This window comes from Cydia pomonella, unplaced genomic scaffold, assembly GCF_033807575.1.
Source record: "Cydia pomonella isolate Wapato2018A unplaced genomic scaffold, ilCydPomo1 PGA_scaffold_163, whole genome shotgun sequence".
NCBI lineage: Eukaryota > Metazoa > Arthropoda > Insecta > Lepidoptera > Tortricidae > Cydia > Cydia pomonella.
The window spans coordinates 208,006-227,969 of NW_026907805.1; the positions used below are offsets into that span (position 1 = coordinate 208,006).

General features: G+C 42.0%; 1 protein-coding gene across 1 annotated transcript in view; it reads left to right on the forward strand.

Moving 5' to 3' along the window:
• The window catches only part of LOC133533418 (uncharacterized), a 29,150-nt gene extending 13,689 nt beyond the window's left edge, over positions 1 to 15,461 (forward strand). The window contains exon 2 of the mRNA XM_061872396.1: positions 11,581 to 15,461. Coding sequence (XP_061728380.1) covers positions 11,581 to 14,139 — 2,559 coding nt within the window. The 3' untranslated portion in view covers positions 14,140 to 15,461. The remainder of the gene's footprint in view (positions 1 to 11,580) is intronic.
• The last annotated feature ends 4,503 nt before the right edge of the window (positions 15,462 to 19,964 follow it).

A 19,964-nucleotide genomic window follows, 5' to 3' on the forward strand; every position in this document is an offset into this window, starting at 1 on the left:
CCCTAGACCTAGGGCCTACCTACATCGAGGTCAAGGGCATCCTAATGTAGAGATTGATCTATTGAGCTTATTAAATCCGTTTACAGGTTAAACAACACTATATTGAAGTACCTAGCTTATCTTGTTGCAGTAAGGTCAGTTAACAGTACCTGTAGTTGCCAGCGATGAAACGAGTGACCCCGTCACAGACATCTAGAACCCCATCGAGGGCCAACTTGATCCGGCGTGGCCGTGAACTTGGTCAAACGCCTATCATCGACCTAGTTTGGTTGCTATATACCACTGCGCAGCGAGAAGTGAACAGAGTTTGTTACTTTTAATCAATATCATATATACAGTATGGGGTTCTTGAAAAAAGGAGTGTACAGGTTTTTAAAGGGTCGGCAATGCGCATGTAACACCTCTGGAGTTGCAAGCGTCAATAGGCTACGGTGACTGCTTACCATCAGGCGGGCCGTAAGCTTGTGTTAAAAAAATATATATCCAAACTCATTTTAGCGTCATACATTGCAAGGTTCACGTACCTCCCTTGGACATATCAAAAATGAACGGCTACCAAGAATAATTTTCGGATTCAACCCTTATTATTTTGCGGCTTAATGGGTACTTCTTTTCTATGAACACAATCATTAGTTGTAAATACACACAAGCTGTTAACGATTGTCCACAACATGCCAAGTTTTCTTTTAAAATCTGTGTATTTTGAGAATTAACCCTTCAGCATCTTGAGAATAGTTTACTCGTAAACCACGATCAAACACAAGACAGTTTTTGACGTTATACGAGTAACTAATAATCGGTGGTCTAGTAGCATTTTCATGGCAGTCACTGAGAAAGTACAATTGGTAGAAGCAAACTACTTCATCTGAAGTTGGATATATCAATATTTGAAATTATTTACTTAGTCGCGAATATAACGAGATTATTGGCCAATTGCACACATTGAGCATTAACCGAGGCGTTAGAGCGTAGCTTGTTACGTGTAATACATTTTATAAGTGTGATATATTTTCTCGACGATAGCGATCGTAATTACATGTTTACCATACAAGAGTTAGCAGTCACTGGTTTCACTTTCATGGCTCGGCCGTCCTCTTGAACATGGGCCAACTATCCTCGTCTGCGCGGCAGCAGCGACTCTATATCTCACAAAACCATTGTACCTTGAACTCGAGTTGCTTACCTTCTAATGTGTAATTAGAGTTTGTATATCTGACTGGATTTCTGAGACTTTTAGTCGCTGGAACACGGTGTGTGGCTGGAATGTCTTGATATAATTAACCACACACAGATGGCAGATAATTCTAACGAGCCCGGGAAAGCGTCCGGTGTGCGAGCGAGGCGGAACTAGTGATTATTATTACTTAATATTAAACAGATTATTTTCGAGAAAATCTTATATCTTAAATTACATCTGGATTATCCGGATAATGGCTTCTCACAACTTTAATAATGATATACGTGCGGCGATATCACTACCTTTTTAGGGTTCCGTAGTCAACTAGGAACCCTTATAGTTTCGCCATGTCCGTCTGTCTGTCTGTCTGTCTGTCCGAGGCTTTGCTCCGTGGTCGTTAGTGCTAGAAAGCTGAAATTTGGCATGGATATATAAATCAATAAAGCCGACAAAGTCGTACAATAAAATCTAAAAATTTAATTTTTTTTAGGGTACGTCCCCTACACGTAAAGTGGGGGTGAACATTTTTTTTTGCTTCAACCCTACAGTGTGGGATATCGTTGGAAAGGTCTTTCAGAACTAATAGGGGTCTTCAACAAACATTTCTTGATAAAGCGAATATATTCGGAGATAAATGCTCCGAAAGAAAAAAAAATGTGTCCCCCCCTCTAACTTTTGAACCATAGCTCCAAAAAATATGAAAAAAAATCTTGGAAGTAGAGCTTAAGAAAGACATTAAATGAAAACTATAGCGGATATGATCAGTTTAGCTGTTTTTGAGTTATCGCAAAAAGTTTCCCCTTCATAGTAAAAAGACGTACACCCACAGTTCACCTCTTGGTTAACAATCTACCATACTTTAAGGTCCAGTTTAGCTTATTGTGACGGAAGAGTAACTGCGGAACCCTACTCTGAGCATGGCCCGACATGCTCTTGGCCGGTTTTTCAATACTCAATTAGGTACTTGATACATGTCGAATATTATAACAAAATTCAGCTAAATGGTTAGAAAAAAAGCCATCCATTACAAAAAAGTGGAATTTAAAAAATTATATTGAGATTTTAGAAAAATACAAGGCTTTTGGAAAGTAAAAAATATTTTTTTTACTTTCCAAAACAAAAAAGGAAATGGTACCATTCGATTCCTTACATTTTATTGAAAAATGAATTGTATGCCAACTATACGCAATATTTCAAGGTCAAAATGGCAATTTCCTTGATCTTCCATACATTTAGGACAGACCAATGTAATGTGACGTCACATTACATTATAATTTTGTTAGAGGCGTTTCAATCGTCGAGTGCGAGCGTCATACTTTAACTCTCATTCTCTCTCTTCTCAAATGTCATGAGTCCTATATAGACATTTGATCCTCAGGAAAATCAAGATCGATTGACATTATTTACAAAAAACTGTCACGTAGCCAATTAAAGCCTAATCAAAGACTAATCTTTAGATAGTACGAGTAACACAGTTGCCATCAGTTATATCATATTGATTATATTTGTATTACATTTTTATGTTACAATAAGAACAAACTTAACATAAAATTAAGATTTAACATGTAAGTCTCGGTGACTGTACTGTAAGTTTACTATGTCAACTATGTGTCTAAATAAATTAATTGAATTGAACATGGTAGCGGCCAAGGTGTTCCCAAATATCTGAACAAATCCTCTATTATCGTTGAGCTGCGTGTTCAGCGTGGCCATGCCGGGACGGTAGGACAGTGCAAAATTATGTACCTTTTTATAAGTATAACGAGCGAGCTCATCGCCAACAAACTGTCTCGCAGTTTGGCGAATATTTTGTTTTGTGGTACACATATTTTATATTTTAATGTTATAATAAATAAAAAAAAAAAAAAAAAAAAAAAGATATATTTGAGCACCTTGGCCGATCTGATTTATCTGATGGCGACTATACATTACATTTCAAATGTGATTTTCACCTACATATCTGCAAATGTAACTTTAATGCATTAGGTTGGGATTTTAATCGTCTTGTTTAATTGCGTCTCTTGGGTCGTTCTGCGTAGATCCCATGAAATTGAACAGATTTCACAGAAATATCCATTGATACTTGATAGCGTTGATGGCTGAATACACAGTTTTATGAACGGAGCTGGCGATTTCTCTAGAAAGTATAAACAATTTAGCATGAAATGGTTTCTTAACGCGTAATGTCTTGCAGCTGACACGGATGCAGCGGATAGCTACTAAGTTCTATAATTAGGTATAATTTCTTTAATTCATTCGATATTTGGGCTGATGTTTCTCATTGGCCAGTATAACTGTTACAATCGGAATTTTTAGTTGATAAAGTGCCAGGATTAGGCCAAAAAATTGTTTGGAAATATTATAATATTATAAATTATGAACAAAAAAGATGATGTCACACCACACCAGTTAGCAGCGACTCTGCTAAAGTAACATACAGTACATCGATCGATCGATCAATCTCAGATGGCAAACTACAACCACTAGGCACTTATGAATGATCAACTTTAAAAACCAACAACTTTGAACTTACAACGATCTAGTTATAAAACATGTAACCATATTGAAGCCATATAGATATAATATTTTTTGTTCTTTTACTTTTGACAGAGTACATAGTCGTGGTCATTATTTACATGTACAAGCTCCATACGCTGTTATTTTTCTCTGATGGCTGCCTTCCTGGCACATTCGTGGGTTGAAACATCCACTATTGGTGATTTTCTTCTTGAATTCTTGATAGTTTTAAATAAGGTACTTCTTCTATCTTCTTTCACACATGTTAGTAACAAAGCACAATCAGAATATATAGTTCAATCACCTCACCCACTAATAAAAGTGTCATAACTGCCATTCCGTAATGACCCATGTATCCAAAAAAATCATATATCTAAGGTTGTTTTATAGCTTCTAAATAATAATAGAATCCGTGATGAACGGTCGTAGATAGTCGATAGCAGTCGTGTCTATCAAGGCATTATACTTGTACCAAACGTGAATACGACTTGTTTCTAACAATAAGAATTAATTGATAAACAAAAGGGCATAAGTTAGTTAGACTGATAGACGGCGACGTGAATTGTTTTTTGTCGAGAGCAATATGGAACAGTTTCCAATAGAGACCGTGAGAGAATTACACAATGCCTGTAATGAAACTGGGGAAACGCGGAAAGCGCGAGAATTATGTAAAGATGATCGTATAATGTCATGTCTATTATGACATATTGACAAAGGGGATTCTATCGGCGAACGAGGCTGACATAAGTAGGCAGTAATTAAGAAATTGATTAATTATTTTACATTGTTAATTTTATGCCTGTACCTTGGAATGCGAAGAGATTTGGAAACGTGGGTACCATTTGATGATAATATTTATGATTGCTCAGAGGTACTACAACACCAATATATTTATTGCTATATGTTACAAAAATAATTATATTAGAAGACAAGTGTATTTACCATTAACATTCTTACTTACATTGTTTTTTTTAATCTTCTTTTTATCGCAGAAACAAACTGAGAGACATTTTACTCCAATTAACACTTATATCTTATATTACATACGGCGGGATGCATCTATGGATAATGCATAATTTAATCACACAGCTCCCACGCGCGTGCGCTCGGCATTTGTAGTGTACTCCTGTGGAATTATATATTAGAATCAAATGTAACATCGCCGTCGCTTGCGTAGTATGACGGCACTTCTTGCACAATGCACAAGCACTTGCGGGCGTAGCGTAGGACGGACGCTGCTATCCACGTGATAAAGCAAATGTCACTGTATCAGGTTGATAACGGCGAACATAATAATACATGCGTATTAGTGATTAGTCGGTATGGATGGTTATTAAGTCCCAGCACGCCTGACCTTTCGGAAACAAATCATGTCCATCCACACCATCTATCATATTGATCGATGAATGCGTGTAATATCTCTATCAGCATAGGTCATTTAGAAAGTGATTTATCGAATTAATCGATATTACAGATTTAATTACTTACATGATACATCCGACTTCCGCTGATCTGTTCAGTTGGTTATCGCACTAATTCGGTGCAGATGCGATTCCAAAGTGATATTTCAATGTTTAACCATCTTGGATTTAAGCTAAGTCCGTTGTTCAATACGACGCTTTGAAATGTCCAATATAAAGAAACCCCTAAATGTCTTAGTAATTTCAGCCAACGTTCCAAAAATAAGTTTACACGACAACCCGACCTTAATATCAATATCTTAGAGGCGTGTAAATATATTTTGGAGCGTTGGCTAGTGAAGATGTTTTATTTGTGAACTCGACTGTTCAGTCACCAGCACATATATCGGAGCCGCTAAGGCACTCACAAATATATGAACTCATCTCTATTGTCAAGGCGTTAGTGCGTGTTCAGATATTTTTGAGCACCTCGGCCTCTCCGATATATCTGACGGCGAGTGAACACTATGGCTACTTTATGAATGTGTTAATTCATAATGTGTCCATACAATTTTGCAGCTCGCCGTACATATCTCCTTCTTATCACGCGATATCTAATTACTTAATTAGCTAGGTATGTCATGTTGAACATTGTGTAATTAATCGCTGAACGCTCCAGTTGCCGGCTCACAATAGTCACAACGCACACATAGCCCGCTCGTTACAGTCGGTTAAAGGGCAACTTTCTAGGAAACCGACAATATGGCCGGTGCAACTCTTGTTCATTAGATAAGTGTCCTCTAGGAAAGTTAAAGAAATCGAGAAACAATGACAGGTTCTTTACGAGCCATTAAGTGGAATCAGTACCCCTAGTGTAAATTTGATCGACATCATAACGTGACGAACGCGTTTGCGTTAAGTCTCATTTTGTATAGGATTTTGAGTTTCCAAAACGTCCCTTTTCGCGCTCTTTCTAAATCCAATACAAAATGAGACTAAACGCAAACATTTAGTCTCATTTTGTATTGGATTTAGAAATCACGTCACGTTTCGAAATGGAATTTATTTACACTAGGGGTACAGTTCTCAAGAAATTTTCTGTATATTATAGACAGGTTAAAGAGCGTAAATCAAAAATGCAGGTTTTCCTGAGAGTTTCACATTTAATTATTAAAAGGGGGCGTCAAGAGGGACGGAAGATTTGGTCATCGCACCTTTTACCTATTATATAAATATATACTTCTTTTAAAAATAAATATTCGTCGGATCCCTCGGCTATATCACTAGCTATTTATTTTAGGCTCAAATTATACGGCTATGGTATAGTATGCAGGGTAACGGTGTTCAACTGAAAACAAATGTACCATAGATGTGTGTTAAGTGGTAACTTAAGTCGAGGGGAAACAGAGACAGCAGCGTATCAGATTAGATTTCAGTGCCGTACCATGTAATTAATAAAATAATAAATAAATAAATAAATATTTATAGGACATTATTACACAAATTGACTAAGTCCCACAGTAAGCTCAATAAGGCTTGTGTTGAGGGTACTTAGACAACGATATATATAATACATAAATATGTATAAATACTTAAATACATAGAAAACACCCATGACTCAGGAACAAATATCCATGCTCATCACACGAACAAATGCCCTTACCAGGATTTGAACCCGGGACCATCAGCTTCGTAGGCAGGGTCACTACCCACTAGGCCAAACCGGTCGTCAAATTAACGTTTCCAGTTGTATTTATTGATAAGTACAGTCTTAATTGCTGATTAGGTAGTCCTTGCTGAGAAAGGTAGAATAGCATTTAGAAACTCTGGGTGTTAAAATATTAAATATAACCGGCCAAGAGCATGTCGGGCCACGCTCAGTGTAGGGTTCCGTAGTTACTCTTCCGTCACAATAAGCTAAACTGGAGCTTAAAGTATAGTAAATTGTTAACCAAGGGATGAAACGGTACCTTTCACCTGAGTTAAACAAATAGGCAAATTTGCATAATCAGTACCTAATTAAAATAAGTCTTTTTACTATGAAGGGAAAACTTTTTGCGATAACTCAAAAACAGCTAAACTGATCATGTCCGCTATAGTTTTCATTTAATGTCTTTCTTAAGCTCTACTTCCACGATTTTTTTTCATTTTTTTTGGACCTATGGTTCAAAAGTTAGAGGGGGGGGGGCACATTTTTTTTTTCTTTCGAAGCGATTATCTCCGAATATATTCACTTTATCAAAAAATGTTTCTTGAAAACCCGTATTAGTTTTGAAAGACCTTTCCAACGATACCCCACACTCTAGGGATGGAGCGAAAAAAAAATTTCACCCCCACTTTACGTGTAGGGGAGGTACCCTAAAAAAATTAAATTTTAAGATTTTATGGTACGACTTTGTCGGCTTTATTGATTTATATATCCATGCCAAATTTCAGCTTTCTAGCACTAACGACCACGGAGCAAAGCCTCGGACAGACAGACAGACAGACAGACAGACAGACGGACATGGCGAAACTATAAGGGTTCCGTTTTATGCCATTTGGCTACGGAACCCTAAAAAGGATTTTTTAAATCTCTACATACATTTTCACATAGAAATGGAACTCCCTCACGAAAAAAGTAGAGTTTGCCAAAGGGACAAAATTGTCTACATGCTAATATTACATGAAACTTGGCAATGAGCATTTAATATATCATTTAACATAATAATATATGTATAAAAATATGTATAATTCCAATTTCTAGCAACAAAAACTATATATTAATGTTAAATGTCATGTTACTTTAGAATGTCGTTAAGATGACTTCGATTGTATGGCGGCGGCCTGTTCGTGTGACCCGAATAAAGTTCGTGGTCATATATTTATGTCCCTTCATTCAGATACTTATATTGCCTGTTATGCCAATTACATTATATCCATAAAAAGCGGTTTGAGGAATTAATTCCCAGTAAGCTGGAAATCGTTTTAATACCTTCATCTGGTCCAAATTGCGTGTAATCCGAGCTTGCGCAATCCCAGGAGGTGTGCATACATTTTGAGAGCTTTATATAAATTGTTCCTTGCATTGCCAAACTACTCGATGCAGAAGACCCCACCATCGATTACAATGGCACCACCAGCAAGGATGGATCAACACTGGTGAAGCCAAGGATATCGTATTTTTAACATGATCATACCAAAAATAAAGAAATTCAAAATGGTGGCCATTTTTTTACAATTTTGTCTACGAATTCATATTAAGGTGCGTTTTGAATCCTCAGATATCAATTATCATCAAAACAAATTTTAAGTCGGATTTACTGTTTTCGATCTACAAGCAAAAAACTTAAAAAGAGTAAAAATTTATGCACACCTCCTGGGATTGTACAAACGCGGATTAAACGTAATTAAGACTAAATAAAGATGTTCAAACAATTTCCAGATTCTTGGGAATAAATTTTTCGAAAAATTCTAATTTGATCTGCCCATGCACCTATACCTAAGTAACTTTTTTTTCAACTCACAATAATAGTTGTATGTTAACACATTCAGTTGCATAACAGCCATTTACAAGTATTTTGTCACGTCTGAGAACAAAGAATAGCTTTCATGGTCTATCGTTGTCAGTAATGGACCATTATTATGTAAATCCACACGTTTGTATGGCATCGTCGTCGGATAAAGGAAATTATCAGAGCGTGACTGATGTCCAAGGCGGGGCAGAGGACCATTTGGTGATTAAATTCATGATTACTTTACTGACCAATATTATGACTGCGAAAGAAACTTTCACGCTTTAACTGAAGTGTATTCGAATAATACCTTAATACTTTCAGTGCCAAGCGCCCCATTTCCAATACAAAATGAACCCACCTGGCGGGTTCTTGACAGTGAATATGTGTTAAACTAATTATTTTAACATTTTTTTATGAGTAGAAAACTTAATAGTGGCGTCTAACACGACAAAAAAGGTACGAATTACGACAAATGATGATGATGAAATTTACTTTTGCAAAGTTGTTATTTTGACCGCTGGTGGCGCTGGTGCATGGCCTAGCGTTAAGAGCGTGCGACTTTTAATCCGAAGGACGCGGGTTCTAATCCTGTCTTGTACCAATGAGTTTTTCAGAACTTAATATGTACGAAATATCATTTGATACCATTCGCTTTTCGGTGAGGAAAACATCGTGAGGAAACCGGACTTATCCCGATAAGGCCTAGTTCCCTCTGGGTTGGAAGGTCAAATATATGGCAGTCGCTTTAGTAAAAATTAGTGCCTACGCCAATTATTGGGATTAGTTGTCGAGCGGATCCGCAACCCCGATGAGCCGCGGCAAGAATGCCGGATAATTCGAGGAAGATGATGTGATGGTGAGAGTTAATTCGTTTGACTCACAGATTCATTTAAGAAGGGGATCTTAAATATTAAATTTTCTATGCATGAAAATTTTTGACTTGCCGCATGTCGTCCCCCAAAATTTAAAAAAAAGACAAGTTTTCTGTGTGACCATTTATTTTAGTATAATTTTTATGTAAATCAAAATATGTTACTGTCGATGTCGGCACAGGCTACATATGTATTTATCGGCACAAGAAATGTTTCTTACTTCGCGTTCTTTAATATACAATATACGCCAGTAAGTATTTAAAACAAGATATTTATTTGGATCTAACAAGAAAAACATTTCTCACTAGATCCAATTTGGATCTATAGACTGGATCTATCGAGAATGAAGGTGCCGCAAAGTAAACCAAAATCATGAAACTTGTTTAAACACATATAGCCGTATTTTCTTTTTCGTTTCTCTGTCTCGAATAGTCGGAGTTTCTCGCTGACTCATCCGTTTTCCGCCGCGTTTCTCCGCGCTCTTTGATGTGCGCCGGCGCCGACGCATAGCACAGCGGCATTCCTACTTAAAAAAAATACGTTAGGTCAGGTTATTTGATAGGTAGTTATGTTATGACTCGCTCGCACCAAAATATACGTCGGCGGCTGATCGTAAAATCAGGCAGATCATGAATTTCCTAGGCATATCGTGAAACGTGAAAATCATTGTCTCGTTCCCTTAAGCACCCAACCTAATCTAACCTAACCTAACAAACTTAACTTGCCTATCTATTGGTTTAATTCAATATGACCACCGTCAAAACATTTCACAGGAACTTTACGATCGGCCGTCAATATATATGACACCGTAAAATTGTAAATACTCGTCAGTTTATAATGTCGCTAGTTACATTATAAACTGACGGCAGTTAGATTACAGACTAATTTAACCTAACCTACGTTATATTATCTTACGGTGTCATATATACATCAAGACGACAATTTGAACGCCATATTGGGTCGGGTTAATCTTCGTAAGATCACCGTTTGCTGTTGCTACTTAAATTTCTAAAAACTCACAGAAGAAAAAAATATGTCTATACTTTTTCTTCCATCAATTAACCAAACTACGCATTTTCTATTTTCCCTTTTTACAGGAACTTGTCTTAAAAGGTAAAATTACCCGAAGTGTAACTTACAGTCGATACAAATGCAAATGGAATACTTTGCCGCTTCGTGCACAATGTTTTGTTGTTATAAATGACAAGAAAATTTAAAGAACCATTTAGACTTTTATTGCCACTTTTCATTGTCCCTGTTTACAAACATAAACATCACTCAAGTGTGTTTATTATTCACGCAGTGTTAATGTTAAAACGCTCGGAAAATCACACCGCTTTTCATAGCTTTATAGGTTTCCTGCCACTTTCACTCACTATGAGGGTTTAAGTGTTATGCGTGTAGAAAACGCGACCAATGCTCATTGGCTAATATTATATAGGTATTGATAGTAATCAACTGATCAGGTAATCGCAGTAATATCAATAAATGAATAGACTAATAGCTAGCACGCACGCATGTATATGTAATTAATTTGAGTTACTTGCATAAAATGGCTGACACGTCGTTATCATGGTTTATGCTGCCGTTTTCTATCTGAGGGTGAGGGTTGAGTTTCTCATAACATCTGGGGTGCGGTAGACGAGCAAAGCGAAGTGCAACGGCGCTACTTACCTTTTCTCGAAGCGCTTCGTCGTTTTTTTGAACTCTCATAACTTGGGTTTGAATGATACCAGGTAAACAAAAATCTCGGGATATAATGTCAATAGTGGACTTATTAAGCCAAAAAAATTCAATTGTATAGCTATCATACTCTAGATTTTTTCATATCTAAAAAAAACCCGATTTCGTCACTGACTCACTCACTCACTCACTCACTCACTCACTCACTCACTGATGATCATCGAAACCCTTAGGGTACTTCCTGAAGTCTTAGGAAGCTGAAATTTGGTATGTAGGATAATATTAGTACACAAATAACAAAAAAATCAAAAACTCGTAACCATACTTTGCATGGGGTCTTTCGGCACCTTCTCGTAGTGAAGCTGTTAAAAGTACAAAATTAACCCGCTTTCTAAAATGGCATTAAATCTTATCAGTTGTTTCTTTTGTTCCAGATGATTCCCGTAATACGGACGTGCGCCGTGCTCTGGCTAGTGGCGTGCGTGTACGGCTCTGACGACAATGCCACCACCACCGTCATCCGCACCACGCTGCTGCCCGCGCGCACCACGCGCACCGAGCTCAAGGTCTCGCGCAGCCTCAACCCCGACGCCACCACCACCCTCAACGTTCGCACCAGGACGGGGCACATGACTCAACTTATAGTCAAGAAAAAGGATAGATCTACGACCCTAGCCAGCACAACTATCGCCCCAACCACCCTCCCTATCAAGGACGCAAATGACATCAAACTAAACATCACAGAGGAAAACAAAAACAAAACCGAAAGCAGAGACCAAAGAAAGCTCAATTACGTAGGATCGCTTAACAGCGACCTAGCTGGATTCGATTATTACTTAAACCGTAAAAACTCCGAGGAACCCAGCGACATCAAAGCGGAGTACGGCAACTGGTCGCCCGTGTCCGTCTACCCCGAGTCCCACATTCAGGAGGACGGCAAACAGCCGCAGGCGGACCCGGAGACTTCCAGTTACTACCCCACGTACGACAACGAGAAGAGAACCGAGAACAAAAAGGTATACATCACATCGACCAGCTTTTTGGATTACGGAGGCCCTATTAAGAACTATAGGTTCGATCCCAGTAATCCGGTTATAAAGAACGACAGGAATCCTGTCTACATCGAAGTCGTCAGCACGAAAGTTTCCGATGGCGAAGGACGGTCTTCGAAAGTGCCGGATCCCGTTATTATTAGTTCAGACCCCGTCTATACGAAGAAGGTTTTGGACAAGTTCAACAAACGTGGCAGGTCTATTCTGACACTCGGTGATGACGGGATTCCTGAAATCCAGGGCGTAAGAATGCCCGACGACGAATCCGACAAGAAAACGTGGCGCAACGCGAGGGTTGTCAACGGTGAGCTTCAACCGTACCCAGAAGGATATACTCCCCCCAAGGCCATACCGGAGGCTGACGTGTATCCTGACGTATCTGTTGCCGACCCCGCGCAAAACTTCGGCCCGTTCACCAAAGACGACAATTTCGAACCGAAAGACGGACCCTTCACCAAACACGACAATATCAAGTTCGACGAGGGCGACAGTATCGGCCCCTACATGACCAGCGACAACCCAACGTTCGCATATAAGCACAAAAAAGAAAACCATTATCTGAAATCCGGATACGGTCCTTTCACTAAAGCCGATAATTCGAAAGTCGCCAACTCGAAACTCATTGAATATATTAAGCAAATTAACGAGCAGGAATCGAAACGCGATTACTTCAGCGGGCGGAGCTCCCGCGCGCACACCGGCGACCTCGAGTACGCCGAGAGCCACATCCAGCGGCGCATGCTGCAGCACCCCGGCGAGGTCAACTACCCCAACTCCGCCATGTACACGCCCAAGAACGCCAAGCCCGGCTTCGACGAGAGCGTTAGAAACCCCGTCCTCCAATACGCGCACCCCGATCTAGGCGTGCAACCCGCTAAAGTCACACGCGACAATCCAGAATATTACGAAAACAAGGAACGTAAAGTAAAATACTACACCACGAATGTACCGAAGAGCGCTCACCCGTATCCCATGGAGCCCATCGACGGATACGGCCAGCAGCGCTCGCAGGGCCCCACCAACGCCAACCGTTACTACGAGGACGAGTACAACAAGTTCTCGTACTACGACCGCAGTCACACCAGCCCGCGCTACCCCTACAGCTACGGCTACATCAAGCGAGTGCCCGAGCCCTCCCTCTGGAAGAAGTTCACCGACTCCATGAAGGACACGTTCCATACCGCGACCCAGACCGTCCATCAGTTAGCCAAGCCGATAACTGATCCTATTGCTAAAGTAACGCAACCTATTTTTGATCCGTTAGTCGAGGCTACGCAAAAAATATCACACAACTTAGGTCTGTATCCGTCAAACTCTTTACAAACACAGAGATATGCTCAGGATAAGATCGGTGTTGCCGCGGTTGCGTCTGGAGCTCCGGCAATGTTGCCCGCTATAGGCTTGATGGCCGGAGGCGCGGCGCTCGGAATAGGCGCCGTAGCTATGGGCAGGCTGTTCGATGGCAACTTAATGCGAAGTGCGAGCTTAAGCGAGGACTACGACGAGTTAGAGAAGGAACACAAGCGCGCTCTAACCGGCGCTCCGTACGACATCGACAAAAAATTCATCAGCCGACAGAAGGTGTACGATGACAATTACAAAATGCCGAGTGAGAACGTGTACGTGGTGATGTCTCCCGATGAAGCGAAGAGATCAAAGCGAGATGTGTTAATCCAGGGCGATAGTTATCACGGCAAGGATTTACGGAGGACGAAGCGTCAAAGACGGTCTCTGTCTGAAGACATGCCCGATGAGCTGCAGCACCTAGACGGCAACGAGGGTGGGTCGTCGCTGACGGCGGCGGCGATGGAGCTGGTGCGGCAGACGGACTGGCGCGACCACCAGTGCGCGAAGCGCACCTTCTGCCGGGTGCTCACCGCGCAGACCTCCGACTCCATCTTCGCCATGGAGAAGAAGATGGAATCGTTACTGAAAATGTAAGTAGCCTTGCCTTACCTCTGTACGCTGTTAAGGTTTTTAAGGTCCTCTATCATTAGCCTTCGTTTCATCCGTACTGAATGAGATTCCCTGTGTAGTGGCGTCATGAGAATTACGTGCTTAAAAGGTACACAGATATTTAGATTCGAATTTCCCATTTGTTCGCATTCAGTCAAAGTATCCGTCATTACTAAGTGTTAAACAACTAGTCAGGTACCAAATCATTGCCTAAAAACCATCCTGGAGAGCAAATAGAAATTTTAGAGATCTACGACCAACAATTCATCATTGTTTAGTTTTAGTTATTCCGAAACTTTAAAAGCACAGGCCGAAAATCTTCAAGCAATGAAAGTTCCTGTTCAATTTCCAAATTTGATGACTGCAGTAATGGACCATTTCTTGAGCGCATCACATTGCATTCGCGCTGCTATGCATATATTCCCACACTTTTCGCATACAAACGAGAAATACTAACTGCCCTATTAGAGCACACTGTCGTTGCGTCACAAGTTTCACTTTCAAAGGTCGCCAGCGCAGCGTAAATATCGTCGCAGTATTCCACGCACGCGCTGTTACAGTCACCTGCTTATATACGCGCAGCTGACCGCTGATGTGCGAGTAACTTTCGTGATTTCAATAACAATGCAATAAATCACGACGGGAATGTGTAAGGCTTACATTCAGGTTATACTTAGCCAGGTCATAAGTTCTGTCAAAAAGGTTTTGACTGATAAAAAAGCTATAGGATACTACCTACCTAGAAACTAAATTTTCTGTCTCAGTTTTGCACAATTCTATGCAATATTCAGAAAAATGTTATAAAAAACATGCATAAAATACGCGACCTGTTCGAGATGATTTTGATCCCTAGTTATTTATTTTTCTTGTTTACATGGTCGAATCTTACATAAAATAAAAGCTGGATCTTTTATCTTCCTTAAAATATATAATTTATGTGTATTGGTATTGCCAACCTGCAACTGTACGTGTTTTACCAAACGTACTCGTAGGATGGCAGTCAAAAATTTGCAAATCACTGAAAAATACCCTAAGTTTGAAGGGTATTAGCTGAAGTACAGACTTGTCGGAAAACTAATTGCAGGTGATAAAATAACATTCTAATAAAGTAGGTTCAAACAAATAAACGATTGTACCTATTTTATTAATGTGACTCTGATTTTTACTTCCTTTGGTAAAGTATAATTTTTCGCAATCCAGCCGCGTATTTGCATTTAACATCAATCCCAAAGTAAACAAGTAGTAAATTAAGACGTGACTTAAATTTTAAACTAATTATATTACGTTTTGATCAGTATAAAATAAGCTTTCAATTCATGGCAAACTTTTTTTATTAAATGCTTTATATTACATTTTATCAGTCAAAACCTTTGTGACAGAACTTATGACCCAACTAAGTAGATCATATTATACTATTGTGGGGACATATATACATACTTAAACATATACATCGACCGACGTCGTGTCCGTTATAGAAACAGTGAAATTGTTCTGATAAGAACAGTTTATAGATCGATCGATTGACACTCTGCGGTTAAGCAGAGAAACGGTGACGTTTGCTCTAACAAGAGCAGTTTTATGTTGCCCTGACAAGGGCAGTTTATGCATATGCGGAGCCTGCAGCATCCTCTTCGTGTCTTCTACCAGCGAGTGTCAAGCAGCGGAGCGGGACACGGCGCACCGACGACACGATGTGCACCCTACGGAGGCCGGCCGAGAAAAGGACGGGAACGTTGGCTCGCTTTATTTTATAGGCGCGCGCGAATGCCGCGGCCACGCGCCGCAACCTCGCGCCCGCGCACCTCACCCCGCGCGTCCCGCGCGGCTACTATTATTTATCACGCTCTTTCCTGTATATAGATCTCTTTCTTACATTTCTCTAATTTTGTATAAATTACGCGCATTTTTGTAAATAAATTCATTCAATCTTGTACATAGCTAAAAACGTCTTTCACTCCAAGAACCTTCTGATACCTGCCTACATGGTATACACATCACCATAGTGGTGACCACCGACTGAGCAGAAGATAATCAAGCAAGAAGATGTCTCCCAACCCGAAGGACGACGTTACTCCGCAAGAAGAGAGCAGCCCATCTTCAGCAGCAGCAACTTTATCCCACGACGTGGCGGCGATATCGCTCTCTCTTCGCGTCCCACCGTTCTGGCGAGACCAACCAGTACTCTGGTTTTGCAGTTTCGAGGCGGCAACGGCAGAGCTGAAGAGAAGCCAGGCGCAGCTCGCTCAGATGGTTATCGCGCAGCTAGAAAAGCAAGACATACAGAACATTAGCGACCTCATCTACTCACCGCCTGAAGAGAATTATTATACAGCGATAAAAAACAGACTCATCTCTGTATACGAGGAGAGTAACAGCGCGCAGACGAAGAAACTGCTATCTCAGGTCGAGCTCGGGGAGCAGAAGCCCAGTCAGCTGTTACGACGGATGCAGACGTTGAATAAGGACAAGTTTCCCGAGACAACGATACAGATGATGTGGCTCGATCATCTTCCGCCACACGTACGCTCCGTGCTCACCGTCAGCGAAGCGTTCCAGATCAAAACTACGCTCGAGGACCTCGCGCTGCTCGCCGACAAAATGATGGAGCACACGCCATCATCATCGAACCAAATCGCCGCAGTCGCTCCTCCCGCCGTCATACCACCTTCGTTACCACCGCCACTACCTCAACCAACTGCGTCAGCTCTCGACACGCAATACCTCATCGGCGAAATAAGAAGACTCTCACTCGAAGTCGCCGAGCTTCGCTCGAGACCGCGTGAAAACTACAATCAACGCTACAGCCGCTCAAGCAGACGATTTCCATCACGTACCCGTAACAACTCTCAATCGCAAGATCGAAGACCGCGTAGCCCAAGAAACTCACCACTGCCGTACTGCCATTACCATCGACGTTTCGGCATGGACGCACAGAAATGCGCACAACCGTGCAGCTTCAAGCCGATCCCGCCATCATCACCAGCGTCGGAAAACTAAATGTAACGCTGGCTGCGGCGGAAACCGGCGTTACCACCAAATCCCACCGCCTCTTCGTACGAGACCGAACCAGCAAACTCGTCTTCTTGGTAGACACCGGCGCGAACATCTCCGTTCTACCAAAGACACCCGGCACGAAGGCGCAACCACTTCCATTTCAACTCTACGCCGCTAACAACACCGTCATTCCTACCTATGGCGAGAAGACGCTAGAACTCGATCTCAACCTACGCCGACCATTCCGGTGGAAATTCATCATCGCTGCAGTTTCGAAACCCATCATCGGCGCAGATCTCCTGGACTACCACCACATCGTCGTGGACATCACCAAGAGAAGATTGATCGACGGCAAGACCCTACTGTACACTAACGCACAGCTCTGTACTGACGCTAACATACCTACCGTGCGCAGTATAGACGTGCAACAGTCGTACCACAACATTCTTGCCGACTACCCTGGTACCACTCGCCTAACATCCATGAAACTCAGCCCGAAACACAACGTCGAACACTTCATTGAAACAACTGGACCACCACTTCACTGCAGACCACGTCCAATCGCACCGCACCGCTACGAACTCGTGAAGAAGGAATTTGCCAACATGATGGAGCAGGGCCTATGCAGACCAAGCAAAAGCCCTTGGGCATCACCTCTTCACGTGGTACCTAAGAAGAACGGCGAATTACGTGTGTGTGGAGATTACCGACGGCTTAACGCAATCACTAAGCCCGACCGCTACCCAATCCCACGCATACGTGATTTTACCTACCAACTCGCCGGCAAACAAATATTCTCAACATTGGACCTCAACCGCGCATACCAGCAACTACCAATAGCAGAGCAAGATGTCGAGAAGAGCGCCATCATAACACCATTCGGCCTATTCGAATTTCCGAGAATGTGCCCCGGACTCAAAAACTGCGGACAGACGTTTCAACGCTTTATTCACGAAGTACTACGCGACCTTGACTTCGTGTTCCCATTCGTCGACGACCTACTTGTTGCATCGGCCGACGAAAAAACACACGAGCAACACCTACGCGCCGTACTACGCCGACTCGAAGACTACGGCATAACAATCAACCCGTCGAAATGCGTATTCGGTCAGCCATCGGTCAAATTCTTGGGCTACGAAGTCAGCAAAGATGGCATACGACCGCCTACCGAAAAAGTGCAAGCAATCATCGACTACCCTAAGCCGAAAAACATCGACGAACTTCGAAGATTTCTCGGCATGTTGAATTTTTACCGCGAAAACATCAAAAACGCCGCACAGATTCAAGCACCGCTCTGCAAATACCTACACAATGCGAAGAAGCGCGACAAGACAGAAATCAGCTGGGACAACGAAGCCGACGAAGCATTCAACGCGTGCAAAGTGAGCATACAAAACGCCGCCTTGCTCGCGCACCCCTCCCACCACGCACCGCTAGCAATCTTCTGTGACGCAAGCGACAAAGCCGCGGGAGCTTCGTTAAACCAATTCGTCAACGACGCTTGGCAACCACTTGGCTATTTTTCCAAGAAATTCTCCGACGCCCAGACTAGATACAGCACTTTCGACCGTGAGCTACTCGCTATCTACCTAAGTACGAAGCACTTCAGAAAAATGTTCGAAGGAAGAGAATTGATCATATTCACCGACCACAAACCGCTTACATACGCATTTACGAAAACAAGTACAAACAACGAGTCACCGCGCCGCACTCGTCAGCTGTTGTATATTAGTGAATTTACAACCGATATACGACACATTCCTGGAACCCAAAATGCCGCTGCCGACGCCCTATCTCGCATCGAAGCCATCTCCTGTCCATCTCCGATCGACTACAAACTACTGGCAGAAGCGCAAGAGCGAGATAGCAACACAATCAAAACACTCGCACAGCAAGATAACTTAATAATAAAACAAGTTGAAATTCCCGGAACTACCTACAAACTATTCTGCGAAACATCAACGCCGCACTTACGACCTTACGTACCAGAAGAGTATCGCCGTGCCGCTTTCAACGCAGTACATAACATCAGTCATCCCGGAATCAAAACGTCACGAAAACTCGTCGCACAACGCTACTTTTGGCCCGGCCTAAATGCCGATGTAGGCAAATGGGCAAAAGTATGCGTACACTGCCAACGCGCCAAGATTCAACGACACACTTCAAGCCCTCTTTCAAGTTTCCCGCCAACTACAAGGTTCGAACATATACACATCGACCTTGTAGGACCTCTACCTACGGCCGCCAGTGGACATCGCTACTTACTCACAATGATCGATCGCGCAACTAGATGGCCCGAAGCGATACCTTTATGCGAGATCACCGCCGAAGACGTCGCCAAAGCACTATACGAAGGCTGGATTTCCCGCTTCGGCTGCCCCGCTACGATCACGACCGATCAAGGACGGCAATTCGAAAGTCGAGTATTTGCGTCACTCACACGCCTACTCGGCATCGAAAGAACCCGTTCAACGCCGTACCACCCTGAATCGAACGCTATGATAGAACGTTTCCATAGAAGTCTCAAGGCCGCACTCAAAGCTAGACTACAAAGCGAGAAGTCATGGATCGACACAATACCTAGTGTTCTACTTGGACTACGAGCCGCACTACGAACAGACACCGGTGTAAGCCCAGCCCTACTCACTTACGGCTGCAGTGTACGATTACCCGGCGAACTATTATTACCTACGCGCGATGACGTCACCATGGACTCCGAATTCGTCGAGAAACTTCGAGCGACACTACAAAGCCTAACGCCGATATCAACGATCCCACATAGCACCAAGAGGCCTATATTCGTCCACCGTGACCTT